Source organism: Brachyistius frenatus, unplaced genomic scaffold (assembly GCF_029030835.1).
Source record: "Brachyistius frenatus isolate BFR_SWC_R1_liver_20210118 unplaced genomic scaffold, ASM2903083v1 Contig_111, whole genome shotgun sequence".
In the NCBI taxonomy this organism is placed as follows: domain Eukaryota; kingdom Metazoa; phylum Chordata; class Actinopteri; family Embiotocidae; genus Brachyistius; species Brachyistius frenatus.
In genome coordinates, this window is record NW_027210710.1 from 375,001 (window position 1) to 397,500 (window position 22,500).

At 44.2% G+C, this 22,500-nt stretch overlaps 2 protein-coding genes across 2 annotated transcripts in view; both read right to left on the bottom strand.

Moving 5' to 3' along the window:
- arhgef3 (Rho guanine nucleotide exchange factor (GEF) 3) overlaps positions 1-4,012 on the bottom strand; it is a 17,582-nt gene extending 13,570 nt beyond the window's left edge. The window contains exons 1-2 of the mRNA XM_069712632.1: positions 3,915-4,012; positions 833-899 (exon numbers count right to left, since the gene is read on the bottom strand). Of these exons, the coding sequence (XP_069568733.1) occupies positions 833-899; positions 3,915-3,949 (102 nt within the window). The 5' untranslated portion in view covers positions 3,950-4,012. The remainder of the gene's footprint in view (positions 1-832; positions 900-3,914) is intronic.
- Positions 4,013-5,201: 1,189 nt separating this feature from the next.
- The window catches only part of il17rd (interleukin 17 receptor D), a 24,062-nt gene continuing 6,763 nt past the window's right edge, over positions 5,202-22,500 (bottom strand). Inside the window, exons 3-17 of the mRNA XM_069712627.1 lie at positions 18,864-18,918; positions 16,083-16,205; positions 14,138-14,256; positions 13,546-13,666; positions 13,093-13,137; positions 12,792-12,943; positions 11,288-11,353; positions 11,024-11,078; positions 10,571-10,681; positions 10,290-10,474; positions 10,080-10,195; positions 9,151-9,411; positions 8,049-8,621; positions 7,691-7,968; positions 5,202-7,596 (exon numbers count right to left, since the gene is read on the bottom strand). Of these exons, the coding sequence (XP_069568728.1) occupies positions 7,448-7,596; positions 7,691-7,968; positions 8,049-8,621; positions 9,151-9,411; positions 10,080-10,195; positions 10,290-10,474; positions 10,571-10,681; positions 11,024-11,078; positions 11,288-11,353; positions 12,792-12,943; positions 13,093-13,137; positions 13,546-13,666; positions 14,138-14,256; positions 16,083-16,205; positions 18,864-18,918 (2,409 nt within the window). The 3' untranslated portion in view covers positions 5,202-7,447. The remainder of the gene's footprint in view (positions 7,597-7,690; positions 7,969-8,048; positions 8,622-9,150; positions 9,412-10,079; positions 10,196-10,289; positions 10,475-10,570; positions 10,682-11,023; positions 11,079-11,287; positions 11,354-12,791; positions 12,944-13,092; positions 13,138-13,545; positions 13,667-14,137; positions 14,257-16,082; positions 16,206-18,863; positions 18,919-22,500) is intronic.

The following is a 22,500-nucleotide window of genomic DNA, read 5'->3' on the forward strand; positions in this document are numbered from 1 at the left end:
TTCCCATTGGACAAACAGGAAGCGACGGTCGTCGGGGGAAACCAGCAGTCTATAATTAGGAGTTGCAGGAGACGCGGTGATACCGGCGCTACGAACGCTGACTACAAGTTCGATATATAAAAGTAACGTAAAGAAAAAGTATACCTATCCGAGGTTGTATTTTTGGGGTACTTTATTTTGAAAAATATAAGTGAATGGAAGTAGAGCTCAAATTATTACCAAATTAATTTATTAGTCAACCGACAGAAAATATATCTGCAGGATGTTGATACTCAATCGTTTATTTAATTTTTCCAGCAAAAAAACACGTCAGCTTTAACTTTGAGAAAATAATTTGTATCAAATAATTAATTAAAATAATATTTGAGATTAAATGATAAAATTAGTTGTAGCTTTTGAGCATTGAGGAACATGGAGGAACAAGGAGGAACGTGGAGGAACAAGGAGGAACCAGGAGGAACGTGGAGGAACAAGGAGGAACCAGGAGGAGCAAGGAGGAACAAGGAAGAACAAGGAGGAACGTGGAGGAACCAGGAGGAACCAGGAGGAACAAGGAGGAACATGGAGGAACAAGGAGGAACAAAGAGGAACATGGAGGAACATGGACGAAAATGGAGGAACATGGAGGAACAAGGAGGAACATGGAGGAACATGAAGGAACAAGGAGGGACATGAAGGAACAAGGAGGAACATGAAGGAACAAGGAGGAACATGGAGGGACATGAAGGAACATTTTAGGTTTATTATTTTTGTCCCGTCCTGTTTTATTTAAAGATGGAGTCACATCACAGCACCGTTGTTGTTGTTGTTGTTGTTGTGAATCTGTTCTTACCCCTCGAAGAGACCAGCCGTCAGGAGACAGGAGGGAGAAGGAGGACGTCTTCCTCTGCAGCTTCGACCTGAAGGAAGGAGAGAAGATGAATTCATAACTCCTCCTGGTGAGCCAGACACCAACATCAAGGCCTCAGATCAGATTCTTGATGGAACAAATAACTTCAATATGTTTATTTCATAAACAAACTACCGACACATCTCCAGACAGATTAATATCATGTACGTTCACCGTTGGGCTGGAAGGAAACAAACTTCTAGAAGAAAACGTAAATAAAATATATGTTGAACTGGTCCTTTAAGGTGTTCAGCCTGAGAGGCTGAACTCGGGGCAGGAGAACGCCCACAGTCCTCCTCTGCTCCTCCACTCAACACCCTCATCAAGTCAGCGTGGTTCAGGTCTGAGTTTGAGCAGAGCGCCACCCGGTGGTTTCTTCTGCACATAACACCAAACTCTGAACGGGGTCAAAGGTCGTGGCTCCCAACCAGGAGGCCCTGGTTATATATATATATATATATATATATATATATATATATATATATATATATTCAGTGTCCCGTAAAAATACCCACTTTTATACAATTATTACAGTTCGTATAATATTCAGTTGTGTATGACGTCTAATCTGAGGGCAGATAAATAAAGTCACAGAGACAAACAGCATGACATCATGACATCATCATCACACCCCCTCCTCCGTCACAGGTCCGTCTGAAGCCCTCTGGTTGGATGATTCTTTAGAGCAGTGCATTCTGGGAGTCGAAGTCGACCGCTATTTTAAGAACAACCGCAAACCAAACCAAAGTTTTTCCTTCCTGTTAAAAGTGAGTTTTTTCTTTCACCTGTTGCTGACGTGGGAAAATTAAAATGTTTGGGTTCCTCTACGTTACGTCGAAGGTTCTCTGTCGGGACTTCACGCTGTCGAGAACCACAAATTACTTTTTTGTTGACTTTGTGTTATTTGTGATTTTGGTCTTCAAAGCGTTCACGCAGTTCTTCACCAGATTCGGTGGGTTTGTTTGGAGACAAGATGAAGTGGCCAAACCAACACCAAAAGGAAAACATCTGCTGGACTGGCAGGAACATCAGGAACAGCTGGAACATCAGGAACAGCAGGAACAGCAGGAACAGCAGGAACAGCAGGAACAGCAGGAACAGCAGGAACAGCTGGAACATCAGGAACAGCTGGAACATCAGGAACATCAGGAACAGCTGGAACAGCTGGACAATGCCGCCGCCGGCTCCTTTCTGCTCGGCCCCAGTGCATGATGGGAGACAGTGTTCTGGTTTAGGGGTCGCTGCGCTGCGCTGCCGGATAATTTACAACTACAATCAAAACTCCATAATCTGTTGTGTGTGTGTGTGTGTGTGTGTGTGTGTGTGTGTGTGTGTGTGTGTGTGTGTGTGTGTGTGTGTGTGTGTGTGTGTGTGTGTGTGTGTGTGTGTGTGTGTGTGTGTGTGTGTGTGTGTGTGTGTGTGTGTGTGTGTGACTCATTCATTCCTGGGAGTTGCTGTTCTTTTTCCAAAAAAGCTCTCACACACACACACACACACACACACACACACACACACACACACACACACACACACACACACACACACACACACACACACACACACACACACACACACACACACACACACACACACACACACACACACACACACACACACACACACTCACACACAGTTACAGAGGTGTGTTTGGCTCCTTCAGTCTCTCCTCTTGAATCTTCATCTGTTTTTAATATTCCTCTTGTTCTCAGCGAACATCCAGTTTTCAGCTGCAGTGAAACGAACCGGCTGTTTAACATAAAAACAAAACAACAAAATCACATCTAAAAAAAGACCAACAAATAAACGAGTCCATCCTTCTGACAAGTCACGAATGTCCAAAAAAACGCTCACCACCACATTAAATAACCACCGAATGTTTACGAATCTGCCGCAGAAAAATAGTCCCTAAGAAATGCGTTAATTCCTTCTGTTGAAATCTAAAGTGAAATTATTATTGAACTGAAATCTGTTTTTGTTTTCTTAAAAGATTCAGATTTCAATAGAAACAGAAAGGAAGGAAAAGTGAAGTCTGAAAAACCGAAAGACAAAGTGACACATTGGCACGAACGTCCACTCGGACCCGAGCACCAGCTGATTGGATTTTGGTGGCCAAAAGGTCAAAGGTCACCACAACCTGAGAATTCACTGGCTAATTACGACAAAAGATATTCACACAAATGTCAATCGGGATCAAATTAATTCAGTGATTTTACACTTTATATACAAAAAGGGTCAAAGGTCAACTTCACGGTGTCCATCATCTCCAGTAACAGGAGGAACAGGAAGTGCGACCGGTGACCATATTTGGTGCTGCACATAAGATGAGTCTGTAAACTGAGACTGGACTGGTTGGTGGAGTTACACCAGCTTTTGGGTGACAACATCACGCTGGTCTGAGTTTTCAAAGCAAAACAATCCTAATTTTGTGAAGAAACTGAAGCTGTCAGATAAAATAAGTGATGTAAAAATGACAGTATTGGACGTTTAAAGTTCCCCAGATGTGTAAACAACAAGGCAACAACAAATAGACATCATTTCCACCTCATACACGGTCCTCATAAAGACAGAAGTTCCTCAATGTGTGTGTGTTTTTGTATTTATGAGGACCAGGTGGAGTTTTACTGGTTTAGGAGGACATTTGTGGACCGTGAGGTCCTCATTTGTGGGACTCTAAAGCTGTTTCGACCTGGTTTTAAGGTTCAGGTCCAGGTTGTGGATCAGGGTGAGGGGGACATTATGTCCATGAGGGACCTCACAAAGACAGAAGTTCCTCCATGTGTGTGTTTGCAGAGACTCTGAGACGAACATGTGACTCACAGAGCCGCAATAATAAAAACAAGTCTTTTCTTTCTGTTCCCTCTGCAGACTCTCACTTTTTGTCTCGACTTTAAATCCTGCACACGAGCTGATGATGAAAACAGAAGAAGAGTTCACTTCCTGTCTGTCTCTTACGGCCCTTCTTTTTAAACTTTTAATGCATTTTATTTTTGGTAAACAAACCTCTTCCGGTGCAGCTTGTTCTCACCTCGAGCCCCGCTGACATCCATCACCTGCCTGCATCGGACTGCAGCTCCTCCCAACGACCCCGCAAACAGGAGCCGCAACCAGCCGAAGAAAAGAGACACAAACAAACTCCGAGCCAGCTGTTTCCAGCTGTTTCCAGCTGCTGTCGCTCTTCCGGTGAAGAAAAATAAAAGTTTCTGTTCCAGAAAAACGTAAAAGACAAACTTCAGGCCGAAGACTGAACTGAACAACAAGCTGAGCCGCCGTAATTTCTGAATCCTCCTTTGTTCTGAGTCAAGCTCGAGGTAATCCGAGGCAGCCTGTTTCCGGTGATACCTTCAAAATAAAAGTACGCGTTGTCTCAGTTTGTAGAGAAAATTACCTCTTTCAATACATTTACATATAAAATGTATTAAAGCAGATGTTATAGGTAATAGAAGATTTTTTTTCCAACATTGATATTTGTTTTCATAACTATAATTTTATTTTATGTCTTTTTTTTTGTGGTTTGTTTGTTTTGTATGTACGAACAACCAAAAACTGTCTGTAAAAATAACTAAAATAACCAAACAAAATGATGAGATAATGAATCTGACCATGTATTTGACTGATCCTTCTAAAAGTATGTTGACAATGAATGCTACTTTTAGCATTTTACAATGAGACAAAAGTGGAGACTGATATTATATTTGAGTTCATACACTTTTTTATTAGAAGTAAGTTTGTGAATATTTAACTTGCAACAAAAGCCTTTTTTATTTGGTGATTTACACTTAAAAACATGTTTAACGGCTAAAACAGATTCAAATTAAGAGCAAAAAGTACTATAAGATCCATTTGTTTTAGTTTGTCAGGGAAAATAAGAGTTTAAGTGTTGCTTCCCAGTGTTATTAGTTGTAGAGCTCTACTGCCAACAATTCTAAGATTTGTGCTTTTATTTTGAAGGCAGGCCGTTTCCGGACTGGCTGATGTTGTGCCTTTGTGCGTGTCTGAGTTTTAGTGGCGCCTGTTGTTTCAAGCGTTGATGCCTGACAGCTCTCACACTATGGAGCTGTCTGCTGCTCTTCATGTCAGACAACTTTGTGTTTTACTACAAGAAACTGAAAATCCGTTCGTCAGCGTGAAGCAGAAGAGTCTGCAGCGCTGAAGCACTTTAAATTCTTAGTTATGAGCTTCGACAAATTTAAAAGTATGACTTATTGTCATCTGGTGTTGAAATGTATTTATTTATTTTTTTGTAATGTAGTAGCAATAATCTCCTGACTGTCAGTAACCGAAAGAAAAAATGAAGAGTTCAGTTTTAGTAAATGGATTTATTTATTTCCTACATCACGGTACTATAAAACAGTACATTCCTAATAAACAAAGGTAGAAAAAAATACTAAACAATATCGGTCTTAACTATACCAGATGAAAACAGACCAGACATTTCCAGAGATAAAATACAAATAATATTTACAAGTAGGAAATGCTCAATCTCTCCTTCCAACAAATTGCAGACCTCGTCGTCGCAAATCAAAAAGTTTGAGTCCGAAAACAGACTTTAAAAAGACTTTTATGAAAAACTAAAAGGCAGAACTTTTTTTTTTAATCCAGAGAACAAAATGAGTTCAGCTGCTGATCGTGAAAGAATCAATAACTGGCAGCCAGAGACTGTAATGAAATATGTACAAGGGATCAATGTGTATGGAAGATCATTACTGCCAGGAAAAGAAAAAAACATTAAAAAGTTATGCATCATTAAAATAAAAATGACAATTTATTTTTTTATTGGCTTAAAAGTAAACATTACTTATTATTTTTTTGTTTTTTTGACTTTCCACATCAAAAATGACAAATTAAAAAAACAAAAAACATTTCCATGTACTTTTTATAATTCCCTCATCTTCCTGCAACAATGTTAGAAAGAGATTACAAAGCATTAATATACAACCATAAATTTAACATTTATATTCAATACTTTAAAATCGCAGTACAGTGGAGTATTTAGTCGTGTATCTGCGCACCAATCGACCAAATGAATTTTAATTTCCGAATTAAAAAGCAGAGAAAATTAAATTCACGCACTTAATTTCAGTTCACATAAATTACTCTTCCACGTCACATTATCAGGTTTTACTAACATTTCTGACAGTTCAGTTAACAGTTTGGAAAATAAAAGTTTAATTATTGATTTTTTTTTTAATTATTGTCGACAAACAGACGACATTTCTATGCTGGAAATATATATATATATATATAAAAAAAAGTTGCGCTGCTTAAAGACATGGGAGAAAAACTGATCAATACTGATAACATGTTTTATTATTGTTTCCCTTTATGATGAAAAATGCTTAAATAAAACGGTACATTTTGATGAAACACCAAATGAATCCGTGTTTCGTTCTGTAAATGTCGTGAACACAAAGACGTCCTGTTGCCGTGACGTCGACGTCTTCACGGTGTCGTTAAAGCCGCTTCTACCTCGTCGGATGTTGTCGAAGGGAAACATCGAAACTTGTTTGTGGTTCTGTGTCTTCTTGCTTCTCTGCTTCCAAAAGTGCCGATCCAACAGTTTGTTTTAGTACCGAACATCAACATGAAGACCGTCTTTGGTTGGAACCGGTCCGCTCCGCCGGCGTCTGGAGATCCGGTCCTTCAAAACAATCCTCCAGGCGGGACGACCAGCGGAGCGGACCAAGTACCTTAGTTACCACAGACCGGTTCTAGAGGCTGTGTTTACCGTAGTTACCAGGGAGAAGTGTTCCAGAACTCAGTGGTTACCGTAGCTACTTGGGCCAACGCTTTAGAATGCAGTGGTTACCGTAGTTACCACTACAAAATGTTCATTATCCAATGATCACCAGAGTCACCAGGAAAAACTGTTCTACAACTCAGTGGTTACCATGGCTACTTGGGCTAATGTTGTATAACTCAGTGGTTACCATGGCTATTTGAGCTAATGTTGGATAACTCAGTGGTTACCATGGCTATTTGAGCTAATGTTGGATAACTCAGTGGTTACCGTAGTTACCACTGAAAAATGTTTTATAACCCAATAACTACCACTGTCACCAGGAATCACTGATCTAGAACGCAGTGGTTACCATGGTTACCAGGGACCAGTGTTGTAGAATGCATAGCTTACCATTATTTTTGGAGACTAGTGTTTCAAAATGCAGCAGTTACCGTAGTTACCAGGGAATAGTGTTGTCAAAACACAGTGGTTACCATAGTTACCGAGGACATGTGTTTACCACAGTTTAGTAAAGGACTGTTATGGTTACCATAATTAACTGTTATTACAGCTATCAGTGTCCTGAAATAGTTTTACAACTTAGTGGCTTCCATAGTTACCAAGGACCAGTGTTGCAGAACTTAGTGGTAACCGTAATTGCCAGTGTTCTTCAACTCAGTGGTTACCATAGTTACCAGGGACCAGCGCTCTAGATTCTTCCAGTTCTGTTTCCATGACGATGACAGCAACTCCAGGTCCACAACCAGTACATTTCTGTTTCCTCTGATGATGACATCACTGCGCTGCTCCTCCTCCGATTGGCTGGAGGAGTCCCCTCCCTACAACGATGCCACAGGTGCGAGGACGTCGCCGTGCTCCAGGCAATGATGATGATGATGATGATGATGGTGATGATGATGCAGCTCAGCTTTACACACCGTGGCGGCGCTGCAGCGGAGCGACGTGACCGCAGGCGGCTCTTCGTCACCTGAAAGACGGACAGTTGAACAGGAAACGAGGGGTGAACTTATCTGTTCACAAATTTAAATGAAACTGAAGTTTTTAAATGTGAAAAAACTCACCCAGCCCAGAAGAAGACGATTCGCTGTCAGCCAGGGAGGAGGAGTCAGCCTGGTCATGTGACAGCCCCTCCATCAGGGGGATGGAAAGTTCTGAGGAGGGTACCGACGAATCGTAGATGCCCGAATCTCGAGGAGGCGGGGCTTCTGGCACGGAGGGACAGCCTTCTTCTGCCTGGACGGGGGACGGACACGCCCCGTCCCGTAGGATGGAGGGAGCGGAGGAGGAAGAGGAGGACGAAGACTCTTCAGGCGACAGTCCGGATATTCCAGACGTGGACCTGGAAGGGACAGAACGGGACGTGGTCTCTGTGATGTCACTGAAAGTCATTATTTAAAGAGGCAGTACACTTTAATTCACCTTGAGGTCGGTCCCAGCGTGGACAGAGAGCAGTGTGGCAGGCCGGGACTGGGACAGAGACCGGGACTGGGGCAGAGACTGGGACCAGGACTGGGGGTGGGACTGAGGCCGCGGTTGAGGCTCTGACTGGAGCCGGGGGCCAGCAGGAGCATGTTCCTCCTCGCCCCCCCCTCCCTGCCCTCCAGCGACGGCGTCCTCACCACCACCTCGTTCAGCACCAGGCCGGAGTCGAACCTCTGCTCGAGCTGAGAGGAGGTGGAGGAGGAGGAGGAGGAGCAGGGAGGCTTCAGGGGAGGGCTCGGAGCCGGCGGGACGGCGGGGAGAGGAGGTTGTTTGGAGGCGGAGTCAGAGGAGGAGGAGCAGGAGGGAGCCAGCTGCCTCTCGAACCAGTCGGGGTTCTGGCTGATGTACTGGTGCATGTTGCAGATGGAGACGTAGAGCGAGCGGCCCGACTTGCTCCGGAAGTAGTTCCTCCGGGAGACGTTGAGCGGCTGCTGCTCGCGCTCGGCCAGGCTGGACTGACCGGAGTGGAGCCGGCCGAACAGCTGAGGAAGCTGGTCCATCAACTTGAACCTGAACGCAGGGAAAGAACAGTTTTCATATCGGTCATCGTTGTATTCTTCGTCAGACCGGAGACGTACGTGCTGTTAAACTACACGACGACCGCATCGTGTCCTAAATCTGTTCGAACCAATTATCAATCCTCCAGTTCAGATTCTGTCCGTCACCATCTTACTAGTCCGGAGCCGTTTGGAGCAGGAAGTGACCATATTTGGACGAGCTGGGGGAGGAGCCAGCGGTGGATCTGACCAATCTGATTGGAAACCTGAAGATACTACGTCCCGCCCACCGATAGCTGTAACCTGACTGCACCACAGACCTGTCAATCAAACAGACACGCCCCCAAAAACACAACTTTTTCAAGTTTATTTTCTAATTAATGAGGGATTGTTTTCAGATTAGAAAACTAATAAAACCGAATGAATTTAGCTAAAATCCCTGGGATAACGCCCTCTAGTGGAGTCGTCCGGTAACACGCCGAGTACAGACGAAAGTATGCGAGCGATAACGTTCACGATGGTAACGGCAAAGCAGGTGCTACCTGGGCGCCAGACTCAGCAGCGTGGGGATGTCGTTCTCGGTGGAGTAGTCGAAGTAAACCGTCATGTAGCGGCTCAGCTCCGAAGCCCCGCCCCCGTCGCTCTGCTTCGCCAGCCGCAGCTTCTCGGCAATCATGGCCACGCCCACGATGAACAGGTCGCCCGCCCCGCCGATCGGAGAGCTGCTGTTGCTGCTGCTGCTGTTGTTGCCACGGCGACCGACGGGCGTCTTCCCCCGACGGCTCTTCTTCTCCACGTGGTAGCTGCAGGCGGGAAGACGACAGATCAGAGGCGGTTAGCGTGAGAATAACACGACGAGCTTCACGGAGAAAACGTCCACGACGAGGTCTTCATGAAACACACGGCGGTGTTTTAGTGGGCCGCTCGTAGCTCGGGGCGCTTCATCACCCTCACAACCTATTGATTGATTGTAATTACAGTCAGCAGCGGCCGCTATTGACGACCACACTTAAATATTACTGTTACAGAAAGGCCGCAATGACTCGGCACATTTTTCAGCTGAATCTTGAACCCGGAAAAGACATTTCTGACGTTAAAAAAACGGATAGAGGAAGACGAGAGTGAGAAATGAAGGACAGTGAGAAGGAAGGAAAATAGAAAATAATTAGAAAGGATGGAGAGTAAAAGTGAAGAGAAGGAGGAAATGAAGGAGACAGAATAAGTACAGAATGAGGAAACGATAGGCTGAGACACCTGTCAATCAAACATAAAATCCAATTTCCAACATTGTCAATTAACTAGAGTTTGTTCAGCTTCTTTGTGCAGTTGAAATGGTTTATTTCCTTGGCGAAAGCAGTGTTTTAGCAGCATCTAGTGGCCACTGGTGGAACTGCAGCTGCTTCAAACAGCAGCAGCAGCAGTTTTGTTTGAGTTTTTTTTAAATAGAAACCCAGTAGACTAGAGAAAGTACCGGAGGCCTTTGGAGCAGACGGTGATGATGAAGTTGGCTTCGTCCAGCTGCCTGCTGAGCCACGACATCTGACCCTCCTTGCACATCTCCAGGTGTTCCCACAGGTCCAACACCACCTGAGCAGGAGAAGAAGAAGCATTGCATTTATTTCAAATTAACAAACCTCTCCTCATCAATCCGTTGTCTGGTGTGTGGGCGTCGCCGTCTCACCTCGCAGCCGCAGAAGTCCTGCAGGAAGTAGGCGAAGCTCTGGATGACGCTGCTGTGTTTGGGACAGTCCCTGTTGGAGTAACAGATGAAGACTTTGGGGCGGGGCCACGGCCGCTCCGCGTTCAGCGCTGCGCTCTGATTGGACGACTCGCTGCTCTCCTCGTCCAGCTGACTGTAAATGTTTTCTAAGAGAGATTAAATGTTCACCCATAAATTCGGAGCATGAACATAAACACGGGGAAGCGGAGTGCTTTTGAATTTGAATCACGAGTTTCTCTCACCTTGCTGCTTCTTGCGACACATGACCGTGAAGAGGGTGGCGAAGGCGGACATGATGACCAGAGGCACCGTGATGGCCATGGCGCGGATAGGCCCCGCCCATGGGGAGTGGACTGGAGGATAAAACAAACACACCCAACATGACACACTGGATCACAGTCTTTTTTTGTTATATTTAGCATTCTGGTTCACACAAGTTTAACAGTTACAGTATGGAGTCACAGGAGTGTCATAAAAAAGAATAAACGTGTAAAAAATTTAAAAAAAATAATATAAATGAGAATAATAAAAGAATGAATAAGTTTTGAATGTAGAGAAATAGTCATTCGTATGCAAAAGTAAATATAGCAATGTGTAATAAATTGTATAAATTACTGTCCTATTCGTACAGTGTGTGTGTGTGTGTGTGTGTGTGTGTGTGTGTGTGTGTGTGTGTGCGTGTGTGTGTGTCTCACCCTGGCTGACGTGGTACTGAGTTAGCCTCCTGGTCGTGTTGCTGTCGTCTCTCAACTGGCACAGAAATACAAACAAACAAATCATAAATTCAAAGTATAAACAGTTTTTGGGAGATTTGAAACTTAGTTTAATGTTGTTTTTAAATCCTTTACTGCATTTTAATCTACATATGAGATGAAGAGTAGAAAACAGTGGAATCCAGTTTAAGCAGCTGGCTGGTGATTAAACTAATTGAAGCTCAGTCCTGTGCTGTGTTCAATTACCTCTATAATGTAGGTCCCCGGAGTGACGTCCTGGAGGACGCATGTAGTTCTGGCCTGGTTCACATCCTGCAGACAATTAAATTATATATTTTAAAAACTGACAAAAATCAACTGAAAATTCCCATTTTTATATTAAACAAGAGATGAATTGATATTTTTTAAGTCCGTTTCAGTTCCTCAACCTTCAGTCTCAAGAGTAACAGTTGCAGGTACAATCCCCAGGTGGATGTTCACACCAGGTGAGCAACACCTTTTAAGAGCTTTTTGTCTTATTCGGTACAAAAGGTAGAAAAGCTGCACTGAAGGAAGCTTTCCATGGACCTTTTTTTTTTTCTTCTTCTTCTTTTCAACAGCAGAATCAGAAACCTGACAACACAACAGCCACCCGGACAGACGTGGTCTCACTTGCTCATTTTTCATCCTTCACACGACTATTTCTTTCACCCTGAACGCCTCCGAGGAGCGACTGTGTGAAACCGTATGACTCACGGCATCGAGACCACAAAGACGGACAAAAGACTCGGAGCAGCTGGAGAGACATCAAGGAAGGACGTGACTGGAACAAAAAGCCTTTTGACTCCACACCTTCCAGTTTGGACATGAAACGGAGAGAATCACTGGACGTGGTCGGAGGACATTGAAGGCCGGATTAACGTTTTCTCTCCACTCATACGGCAGAAACCACAAAGTGTTTATAGTCGGCGGAGATGAAATAATGTTTTAAAACCGGGATAATGACGCATGTTGTTGGAGAATCTCTGCAAGGAAACACTTGATAAGTGTCACAAATAGTGAAGTATTGAAATCAGGCCGTAGACATCAGGACAGAGGTCACGAAGATGTAGTCGACCAAGACGTTGGCGACCAAGACGACGTTGGCGACCAAGACATTGGCAACCAAGACGTTGGCAACCAAGACGTTGGCGACCAAGACGTTGGCGACCAAGACATTGGCAACCAAGACGTTGGCGACCAAGACGTTGTTGGCGACCAAGACGTTGTTGGCGACCAAGACGATGTTGGCGACCAAGACGTTGGTGACCAAGACGTTGGCGACCAAGACGTTGGCGACCAAGACGACGTTGGCGACCAAGACGACGCTGGCGACCAATACGTTGGCACCCAAGACATTGGCAACCAAGACGTTGGCGACCAAGACGTTGGCGACCAAAACGTAGTCGACCAAGATGTTGGCGACCAAGACGTTGGCGACCAAGACGTTGGCGACCAAGACGTAGTCGACCAAGACGTTGGCAACCAAGACGATGTTGGCGACCAAGACTTTGGCGACCAAGACTTTGGCGACCAAGACGTTGGCGACCAAGACAGGATGTAAGCGACTATAACAAGACAAAACCAAAAATAACAGATCAAACGTTTACAACGAAACAAAAACATTAACCTTGATTTGAACTTTCAGTTGTAAAAACGCCATCAATCTCAACTCTGACAGTTAAACATCTCACACATCACGTAAGAACCTTCAGAGTCCAGTCGGTCTCACCGGTTTGCAGCGCTGCAGTCTGAAGGGTCCGTCCTGCCGCAGCTTGTAGTACAGGTAGTAGAAGTGGAAGCCGAAGGAGGGCGGAGCCTGATCGAAGGCCACGTGAAGGTTCGATCCGAGCTGAGACACGTTCAGGGTCTTCGGCTTCCAGACTGCAGAGATATCAAAACAAAACTAAAACTAAATGTGCTAATTACAGTCTGAAATAACAACAACCGGGCCGGTTCTGGAGACCAATTAGTGCAGAATCCGGGTCTACATGTGGTTCTGGTTGTTATGACGACGACACCGAGGAACTTACAGGGTCTGCAGACCAGGTTGTCGGATCCGAGGAGGACTTCGCACGCTGTCGGAGAAACACACACAGAAACCGTCACACACTTCGTCTTTGATTCGTGTTTTTAAGCATTTTTATAATTATTTTCAGATGCATGAGGCGATAAAACCAATGATTTACAAGAAAAAAAGCACATTTTTGACAAGCAAATTAAATAGTTTTTGTTTTCATAGATGTCAACTTGTGACCCTTTGGATTAATCTCCCGACACCTCATTGGGGTCCCGACCCTCACCTTTGTGCTGTTAAATAATATCACCAGATGTTTGTCGTAAGGATGTAACAGAGTCATCCTGTATGAACCTTAAAGTCTGATTTCTTTTATCTACTCTCAAAGGTTTCTTCCAGTCAGAATAACAAATACTAAGTTTGTTGTTTGTTTTGATCGTCGGCGTTGTGCTGGCGGGAGGGAACTCACAGTTGGTCCTGAGGAAGGACGGAGGGAAGAAGCTCTCGTTCATCAGCGACGGGAAGGGAACGACTCGGACCATGTAGTCGGTATCGAAGGTCAAACCGCTGAACGGCTGACTGCTCAGCTTCTGTCGAAGGAAGACGACGACAGATCGTAAATAAATAACAAGACAGTAAACAACACGGGAGAAGAACTGCGACAAGAGGAAACCGGCGGCAGCAGCAGGAGGAGGAGTCGGGGGCGGAGACAAACGTTTTTTTTTAGCCGCCTTCGATCTGAACAGGAAGTCACGGGAAAACACAGTTTTTATTTAAAACTAACTCGTATTAAAAACCTCCATTCTGCCGTGTGGGGACATCAGCTGCATCAAAACAAGCGCTCCTACTTTCTAAAAAAAAACACACAAAAAAATTCCACTTCCTGTTGTCCAAAGTTGAAGCGATGTCAGTCACCATCATATCTATTTGTTGCGTTTCCTTCTGCGTCAGTTAAAATGAGGTCATCGAACATTTATTAAAACACGACCGCGAGCTCAATCCTGACTCCGCCCCTCAGTGACATCACCGTGATGTCATGCGGTTAAATGACATCATCCTACCGTGTTCTTGTAGGAGAAGTTGAGTTGTCTCGGCTCCTTCAGGATCAGGTGTTGACACCGTTTCCCTTCTGGATTCTTGTCCTCCAGATAAACTCGGAAACCTTTGATGTGTTCGATGCCTGCGGGGCGACAAACAGGAAGTTCAACCTCCGTCCTTCTCCAACATCTCTCCTCCTCCATCCTTCTCCAACATCTCTCCTCCTCCGTCCTTCTCCAACATCTCTCCTCCTCCGTCCTTCTCCAACATCTCTCCTCCTCCATCCTTCTCCAACATCTCCTCCTCCGTCCTTCTCCAACATCTCTCCTCCTCCGTCCTTCTCCAACATCTCTCCTCCTCCATCCTTCTCCAACATCTCCTCCTCCATCCTTCTCCAACATCTCTCCTTCTCCATCCTTTTCCAACATCTCTCCTCCTCCATCCTTCTCCAACATCTCTCCTTCTCCATCCTTCTCCACATTTTCTCCATTCCTCTCCTCTCCTCTCCTCTCAACAGGTTTCTTTTCCTCTTCCTCTCTCACTTCCTTTCCTAGTTCCTTTTCTCTTATTGCTTTCTTCCTCCACTCGAAACCAAGTCTCCTTTTTTCTCCTCTCTGCTCCTTCATCATTTCCTTCCCTCCTTGTTTTCTCCCCTCCTGCCCTTCGTCCTCCTCCTCCTCCTTGAAAACACATCTGCTTTGTAATTACACCTTGACATCCACCGGACATGTTTTTCCTATTAGCTCTGCCAGCGAGCGAGGAAGCGGTCGAGCAGGTTTTTCTGTCTGGAGGCGGATTTCTGAACTCCTGTCTTCTTTCTCTCTGAGATCAGGATGTTTTGCATGTTGGCAGCCCGACAGCTCACAGTTTGTTTTTCATTCCCTTCACTGTAACTTCGAACTTGTTTCAGTCTCGACTAACGTTATTTCTTAATTAGCCAAATATTTCAACCCTTTGCTCAGAGGATTAAATCAGGTTTCTGTACAAATGCAGAAAAACATCCGATTTTGAGTCAAACTCTGTAAATCATCAACAGAGGTCCTCGAAACTCTTCAGAAAGGCGATGAAGCGACTGTGTTCTGATGACATCACGTTTCAAGAAGGGGTGGAGCTTCACTGTCCAAGACACCGTTTGTGCGCAACGGGAGCAGTCTCTCAACTTTTAGATCCATCGTCGTATATTTAGTTTTTTAGCGCCTCGTTGTAGCTGTGTGATGGTTGAAATATTCAAACTCAATCAAAATGAAATATTTTGGTTGTTTTCTGCTTCATTTTAGACTCTCTTTCTCCACAATTCTTTAGAAACATTAGATTCTCCGTTAGAATTTAAATTTAAAGTTTTGCCAGTTTGATCAAAGCTCCTTTGAAGCGCCGTCAGGTCTTCAGTCTCCATCTGTAATCTCGGGATTCATCTCCTACTCTGTTCCTGCTGCAGGAAACATCAGAGACACTTTGTGCAGCTCTTCGTTTTTATTATTTCTAACTGAAGAAACCGAGCGTCTCTCGAGGAGGAAATTCATCTTCTGCGAGTCTGACGTGGAAACCCTGTTTTTTTGTGTTTTTTTTCTGTAAAAACTTCTGCCGCTCCGGAGAGAAAAACAACAGGCTGTTGAGTCGCCATGTGAGCGAGCGGTTCACCTTACACACACACACACACACACACACACACACACACACACACACACACACACACACACACACACACACACACACACACACACACACACACACACACACACACACACACACACACACATTCCTTCACGGTCAAATCGCAGCATTGTTGTGTGAGAAGTGATCCTCTCTCTGCCTCCTCAGGCTCTGATCAAAGAGACACGTTCGCACCGACCTGGCTAATCTTACGGATTTGAGCACTTTGAAGGGTTTACACTCTCTCTCTCTCTGTCTGTCTCTCTTTGTCTCTCTCTCTCAGCGGACAGGTAAAAAGACAAATAGACGGGTGGGTACCTAGTGGACTGGCAGCCCAGTGGACGACCACGGCAGCCTGATCCTCACAGGCCAGATGGCTGAAGGAAACGTTGGCGACCTCGTGGATCACGTGTTTCCCCAGCGGGTAGTTCAACGAACAGTCTGCAGGACGACACGCCGAGACATTATGAACACAGTAAACAAAGTAAAACCGGTTAAAACACCTGAATCGGGCCGTAATTCCATCTCATCTCGACAGATATCGTGATCGAGCAGGAAGTCGGACAGAAGAAAGTATGCGGTCAATTTTCAAAATAAAACGTCCTGTGCAGCCTCCCCATCGTACATCATGTCACTACATCGACCTGCGCTCGGTCACGTTGGACAAGAAATGCGTTGCAAACAGATGCAAAATAAAATTATCAGGAGGATTTGTGTTGTTGTTGTTTTTTTTAACAACTACAACACAAAAAAAACCTGTATTAACTTTGTCCACAAAGGAGGAAACAAAAACAATAAACACAAAATGGATCAAATAAACAAAGAAAAGAAACTATTTAACAACATTTACCTGCTAGAAACACAGAAATTAATGAAAAGACAGAGCGGAGGAGGAGGAGGAAGAGGAGGAGGAGGAGAAGGAGGAAGAAGAGGGGATTGGAGCAGAAAAAGAGGTGGAAAGAAAAGGGGGCGTGAGCTCAAGACACGACTCACTGCTCCCCTTTCCTCTCCGAGGACCACCTATTGATGAAGAGGAGGAGGAGGAGGAAGATGGGACGGAGCAGAGGAGCTAATGAAAGGATGGAGAAGACGGAGCGCGATACGAGTCGCTGCTCCTCTTCCTCTCGTCCTCCTCCACAAAAGACCCCACGGGTCATGTTCAGGGCTGAAGAGGAAGGTCACGGCTGGTCGCTCCTCCTCCTCCTCCTCCTCCTCCTCCTCCATAACCTCTATGGGATGCACGGAGGAGAGGCAGTTACTCCTCTTCCTCCTTAATCTTCAGAATTTATTAATAAGACAAAGGAGCAGAGAGAGCGAGGAAGGCCAAAGTTCACTCCTAAGTTTAAGAAGCACAGGAGGAGGAGGAAGAGGAGGAGGAAGGTGTAATCCTCACGAGAGATAAATCAGGGAAGGATGACATTGAAGGAGACAATCACAGCTCATCATCATCCTCCTTCATCGCCGCTGTGTCACTACGATACCCATGAGCCTCTGCTGCTGCTGTTGCCATAGAGACGCCAGTTCAAGGCAGAATTTGTATCTATTTTTTTCTGACTGAAATGCATCAAAACAAACAATGCGTCCGCCGATTTGTTTGGATTTATTGACGTGAATAAAAATATAAACAGTCACTGGACTTCTCCTTTAAGGTTTGCCGATTTCATCACCGTTCCCTACCCAAAGGTCAAAGGTCACGCTGCTTCAGATTCCCCCATGACATCACCGCCAACAGAAAACGAGAGACTGGAAGCCTCCTTCATCCTTGACTCAGCTGTAGGAGAGGAACCAGTGAGGTGTGTCACCCCCCGCCCCCACCTCAACACACACACACACACACACACACACACACACACACACACACACACACACACACACACACACACACACACACACACACACACCTCAGTACACACACACAATGAGCGGGCTCTGATTGTCATGCTAAAACACCTCCGTGCTTCACTTTGGATTAAAGTGTGCGAGATTCAACAGTTTCTGTTTCTTAAGACGAGCGTGCATCATCGTTTTAAAAAGTCACATGACCTCCTGACCCCTTTATAGCTGACATAATATGTGTTAAAGATTAGATAGAACGAATGCGGCGGCAGCAGCTCAGAGGGAAAACATCTGAATATGAATAACAACGCTGTATTTTAAAGAGGCAGTCCGATCGATCTTTGGAAGGTAAATACGAAGCAGTGGCCGGGAGGTGGTTAGCTTAGCTTAGCATAAACACTGGAAGCGGGGGGAAACGGCTAGCCTGGCTCTGTGCAAACAGAGGCGTGGAAATCTTTGGGAATGAAGCAATAATTAGATTCAGAATATGCCCAACTTTTCCCGCTCAGTCGACTCAGACTCTCATAAGATGAAGAATTTAGTGATTACAGATGAATTGATTGAACAATTAATCGATTCATTAATTGCCAAGATGTTAATTTGCCACCGTTTTGTTTATAGATGTCATTTTTATGACAGTAAATAAAACACCTTTTGGTTTCGGACTTGTCGAAGCTGCGATAGGAACTTTAGATGTATCACAAATGATATGATAAATTTATCAAATCTGAATTATCTGAAAACCAGGATCACACACGCACACGCACACACACACACACACACACACACACACACACACACACACACACACACACACACACACAAAGGGGAATCTGAAAGTGCTTCCTCGCTCATGGTCACGGATAAAGGCAGGAGGCAGGGATCGGCCACGGCTCAGGAACTTGACTTTTAGAGAGAAAAGAACAAAAGAGGAAGAGGAAGAGGAGGAGGAGGAGGAGGAGGAGGACGAAGAGGGCGATGCAGGGGGTGCACATAGATGCTGGGGAGGATTCCTTGCCAGGAAAACCAGGCAGAAAATAAAAACTTATTTTGTTTGACAGATTTTACAGCTATGAGTTGGATAATAACAAATAAAGATGCTTTGATTGTTGCAGTGAACTAAACATCTGGAAACACGTCTAACTCCGTGTGCACATCTGGAGGCTCATTCATCACAGTCGGAACTGATTATTGTGTCATTATTCTATGTAGACATCCTGTGTGTGTGCTGGTGTTTGTTATTTTACAGCGTTAGAGACTCACTGTCGGCTCTGAAGGTGACGGCCAACCTGCGACCTGCTTCTGCAGCCGACTGCACCTGAAACAAACAAACAAACAAACAAACAGGAGACACGTGTTGAAAATCACCGAATTCAAATACATGACATCGTTCCCGTTCAATCGTTAGGACTAAATGTCTAAAGACTTTTCCTTCAGCTCCAGTCCCACTGCTGTCTAGAGCTGCTTGAAGATCAGGCAATCAGCTGATGTTTAAAAAAAAAAAAGAAAAAAAAAGAGTTATACTTTGTTATTTTTATCCAGAATGTTACAAAACAAAAGATAATAATCACGGAAAAGTTGAAGCCAAGTTACGTGCTGAGAAAAAGATGCTTGGATGCTGCATCTAAGTGTTATAAAGGTATTTGCATTGCTTTCATTAATATCAGTCAACAATTAATTCATGCATTTGTTGTTGTTGTTGTTGTTGTTCTGAATTAATCGTTAAAGCTGATTGTCCGATTTCAGTCACGGTTTCTGCAAATGTTTCACAATAAAAGAAACAAGTTTCTTTCTGCAGAAACGCTTGAGGGCTTTTAATTTGAAACAGACACAGGAAGTGTCCAGTTTGTATTGAACTTTTTTACAAGGTAAACGGAAGCGGATCAAAAGGATCGCAAACTTTATATTTCCTCACTTGGAGAGAGAAAGAGGCGCAGCGGCATTTTTTTTATTGAGGCGTTATTGTTTGGCTTTTAGTTTTAATGTTTTTTTTAATGTTGCTTTATGAAGCACTTTGGGATGCTTTGCTGTATAAAAGGTGCTCTATAAAGAAAACGGAGCTGAGTTTTGTGTTTTTACTTTAAAAAAAAATACTTTACAACATTCCCTTGTAAGCAACAGTTACCCAGAATCCCTTTCTCCGTGTCCCAAAACACAAAGACATGGATTCTCATGAGGCGTGTTGCAGCAGTTTTACAGCTTTGACCTTGTTTTCATGTCGACCCTGGACACGCACACGCACACACACCACCTTCAGGCTTGTTACAGAGGTGTCAGACTGTGGTCACACACACACACCGGCGACACACACACACCTGAAACCAATCAGACAGACACCCAGCTGTGTGCGTGTGTGCGCTGCAGAAGGTGTACAGTGCTTATTAGCAGCCACTGTACCTCCACAACCCATCACACACACACACACACACACACACACACACACACACACACACACACACACACACACTTTTGATTATGTACTTGTGAAGTCCCTCACCGACACACATTCCCAAACCCTTAAAACAAACACTAAAATCGACTATAAAACCGAGTCTGAACCATCAAACAGCTCTTTGAAGAAGTGACGGCAAAAAAAAAAAAAAAAAAAAAAAAAAAAAAAAAAGTCCTCCGAAACAGAAATACACACCCACAGTTTGATCTTATCATGTTCTTATTAATTAGACGCGTTGCCTTCAGGTTGCCCCTTTGCCCCTGCTGCTGACCCTTGACCTTTGGGGGGGTTTCCATGCTGCCGTGTGCTCGGATGTCCCGCTGGGCTGCATGAATTGGGAGGCTAATTAAAATCAAGGGGACGTTTTTCTGACTTAAGCAGACTTCCTGATTGAAATCGACCCTGATACAAAGAACATGTCTGTAAAACATCAACCGAAAGGCCGGAGAAGACTTATTTGGAGAAGTTCTGAAAACTAAAATTAGCCGACCTATAAAAACTTCTGGTCTACTTTCAACTGTCCGTAAATGTTAATAAATATGGGTCAGTGGTTCGATTCCCAGTTTGTTGAAGACGCTGAAACCTCAAAATGATCCTGATGGCAGGCAGGTCTTCACCGTTTGTGAATGTGAAGCAGAAAGTGGAAAGTTTAAGGTCTAAATTAAGATATTAATTTTAATCTGCGTTCAGGTCGACCTATTTCAAAATAAGACAACTTGTTTAAAGTCAGTTCCACTTAAAATAGAGATTTATTCTCTTGTTTCTTGCACTTCTTTGATTCAGTGAGCCAAAATGAAGAATTCAAAACCATTGAATTAAGAATTATCAACTATTATTAAGTGCATTTCAGTTATCACTGCACCCATCTCAAGTAATTTGACCTAAAAACCAGCATTTTCTACTTTTACTTCAAACCTTTGAACCCTCATCAGAGTTTATTTATTTCTAGACTGGAGCCGGCTGATTTAAAAATGTCTTGTCCGGTGAAATTAACGAGTTACACGGACAGATAATTTAACTTTTATGAAGTCATTATCTCCTCAGAACCAGTCGCGTTGTTAAAACTTCCAACCGGCACGAGCCAAACTTTCATACTTTACAGCAAACACACAGAGAAAGAGAGTTTTCTTCTTTCCTGTTGCCAGGTGTTTCTCACTAGTGATAATCATCATGTTCCACACACACACACACACACACACACACACACACACACACACACACACACACACACACACACACACACACACACACACACACACACACACACACACACACACACGCCCTGAGGCCTGAACAGAGTCACATCAGTAAACAACAGCCGGTGAAGTTAAAACTCACCACAAAGTGTTCGACTCTGAAATGTTGCAGCTTCAATTCACGCTTTGAAATAACAACACAGACAAAAAAAAGTTTAAACATGAAGGGAAATAAAAAAAATAAAAAAAGGAAAAACTCTGAAGAAAGAGCAGAATTTCCCTCGGGAATCCCCACACACACACACACACACACACACACACACACACACACACACACACACACACACACACACACAATCAGTTGCCGTGGTAATCAGACAGCTAATTGCAGGCTGAAACGGCAATTAATCACAGCACAGGGGGGGAAGGAGGGAGGAGAGGATGATGGGAGGAATAATTACCGAGCCTGCAGGAAGAAAAAGGGAAGAAAAAGGGAAGGAAGGAAGGAGAAAAGGAAGGAAAGAGGAGAAAGAGGAGAAGGAGGAGAAGGAGACATCTGATTAAACAGGAACTCCTTGGATTGCAGCTTTCAGGGTTCACCGAGCAGACTTCTCCTCCGGCTCGTTTTGTTCGGGGGGCGACCGGAGCAGTTCCAGATGTGGAGGACGAACTCCCAGCTGACCTCTAATCAGCGTACTGCTCACGAGCCGGCCGGAAAAAGTTCAGTGTTTCACTTATTGATCAGATAGTTTCTGATTTAAATCTTAAAATTCAATCGATCGTGTTCAGACGATGTTTAACGTTTGTGTTTATGTCTCTTTTCTCTGGAGATAATTCAAGTATATAAAAGCTTTGTTAAATTCATCAGGCTACAGCTGACATTTCAATGTGTCAGATACTTATTCAATTAGATCAGAAAAGGCAGAAAAAAAATAATAACACAAATTAAATCAGTTTATATTTGGCTGACGCCAACGAGGGTTTCAGGTCGACGGCCACAAAGACGAACGCGGTGCGAGTCCCTGTGAAGGTTTCGTTCAAGCAAAAGGCCTCGGGGCTAAAAAACTCTTAATGTCTTCCTGTCTTTAACACACACAAATACACACACAACACACACACACACACACACACACACACACACACACACCAAATGCTACCATATGGGATGTCCTGGCTGCACCGGGATCCAAACTGCTGATAACAAAAACCCCGGGTTGGTGTCTTGTGTATAACATACAGTTGTAATTAAATA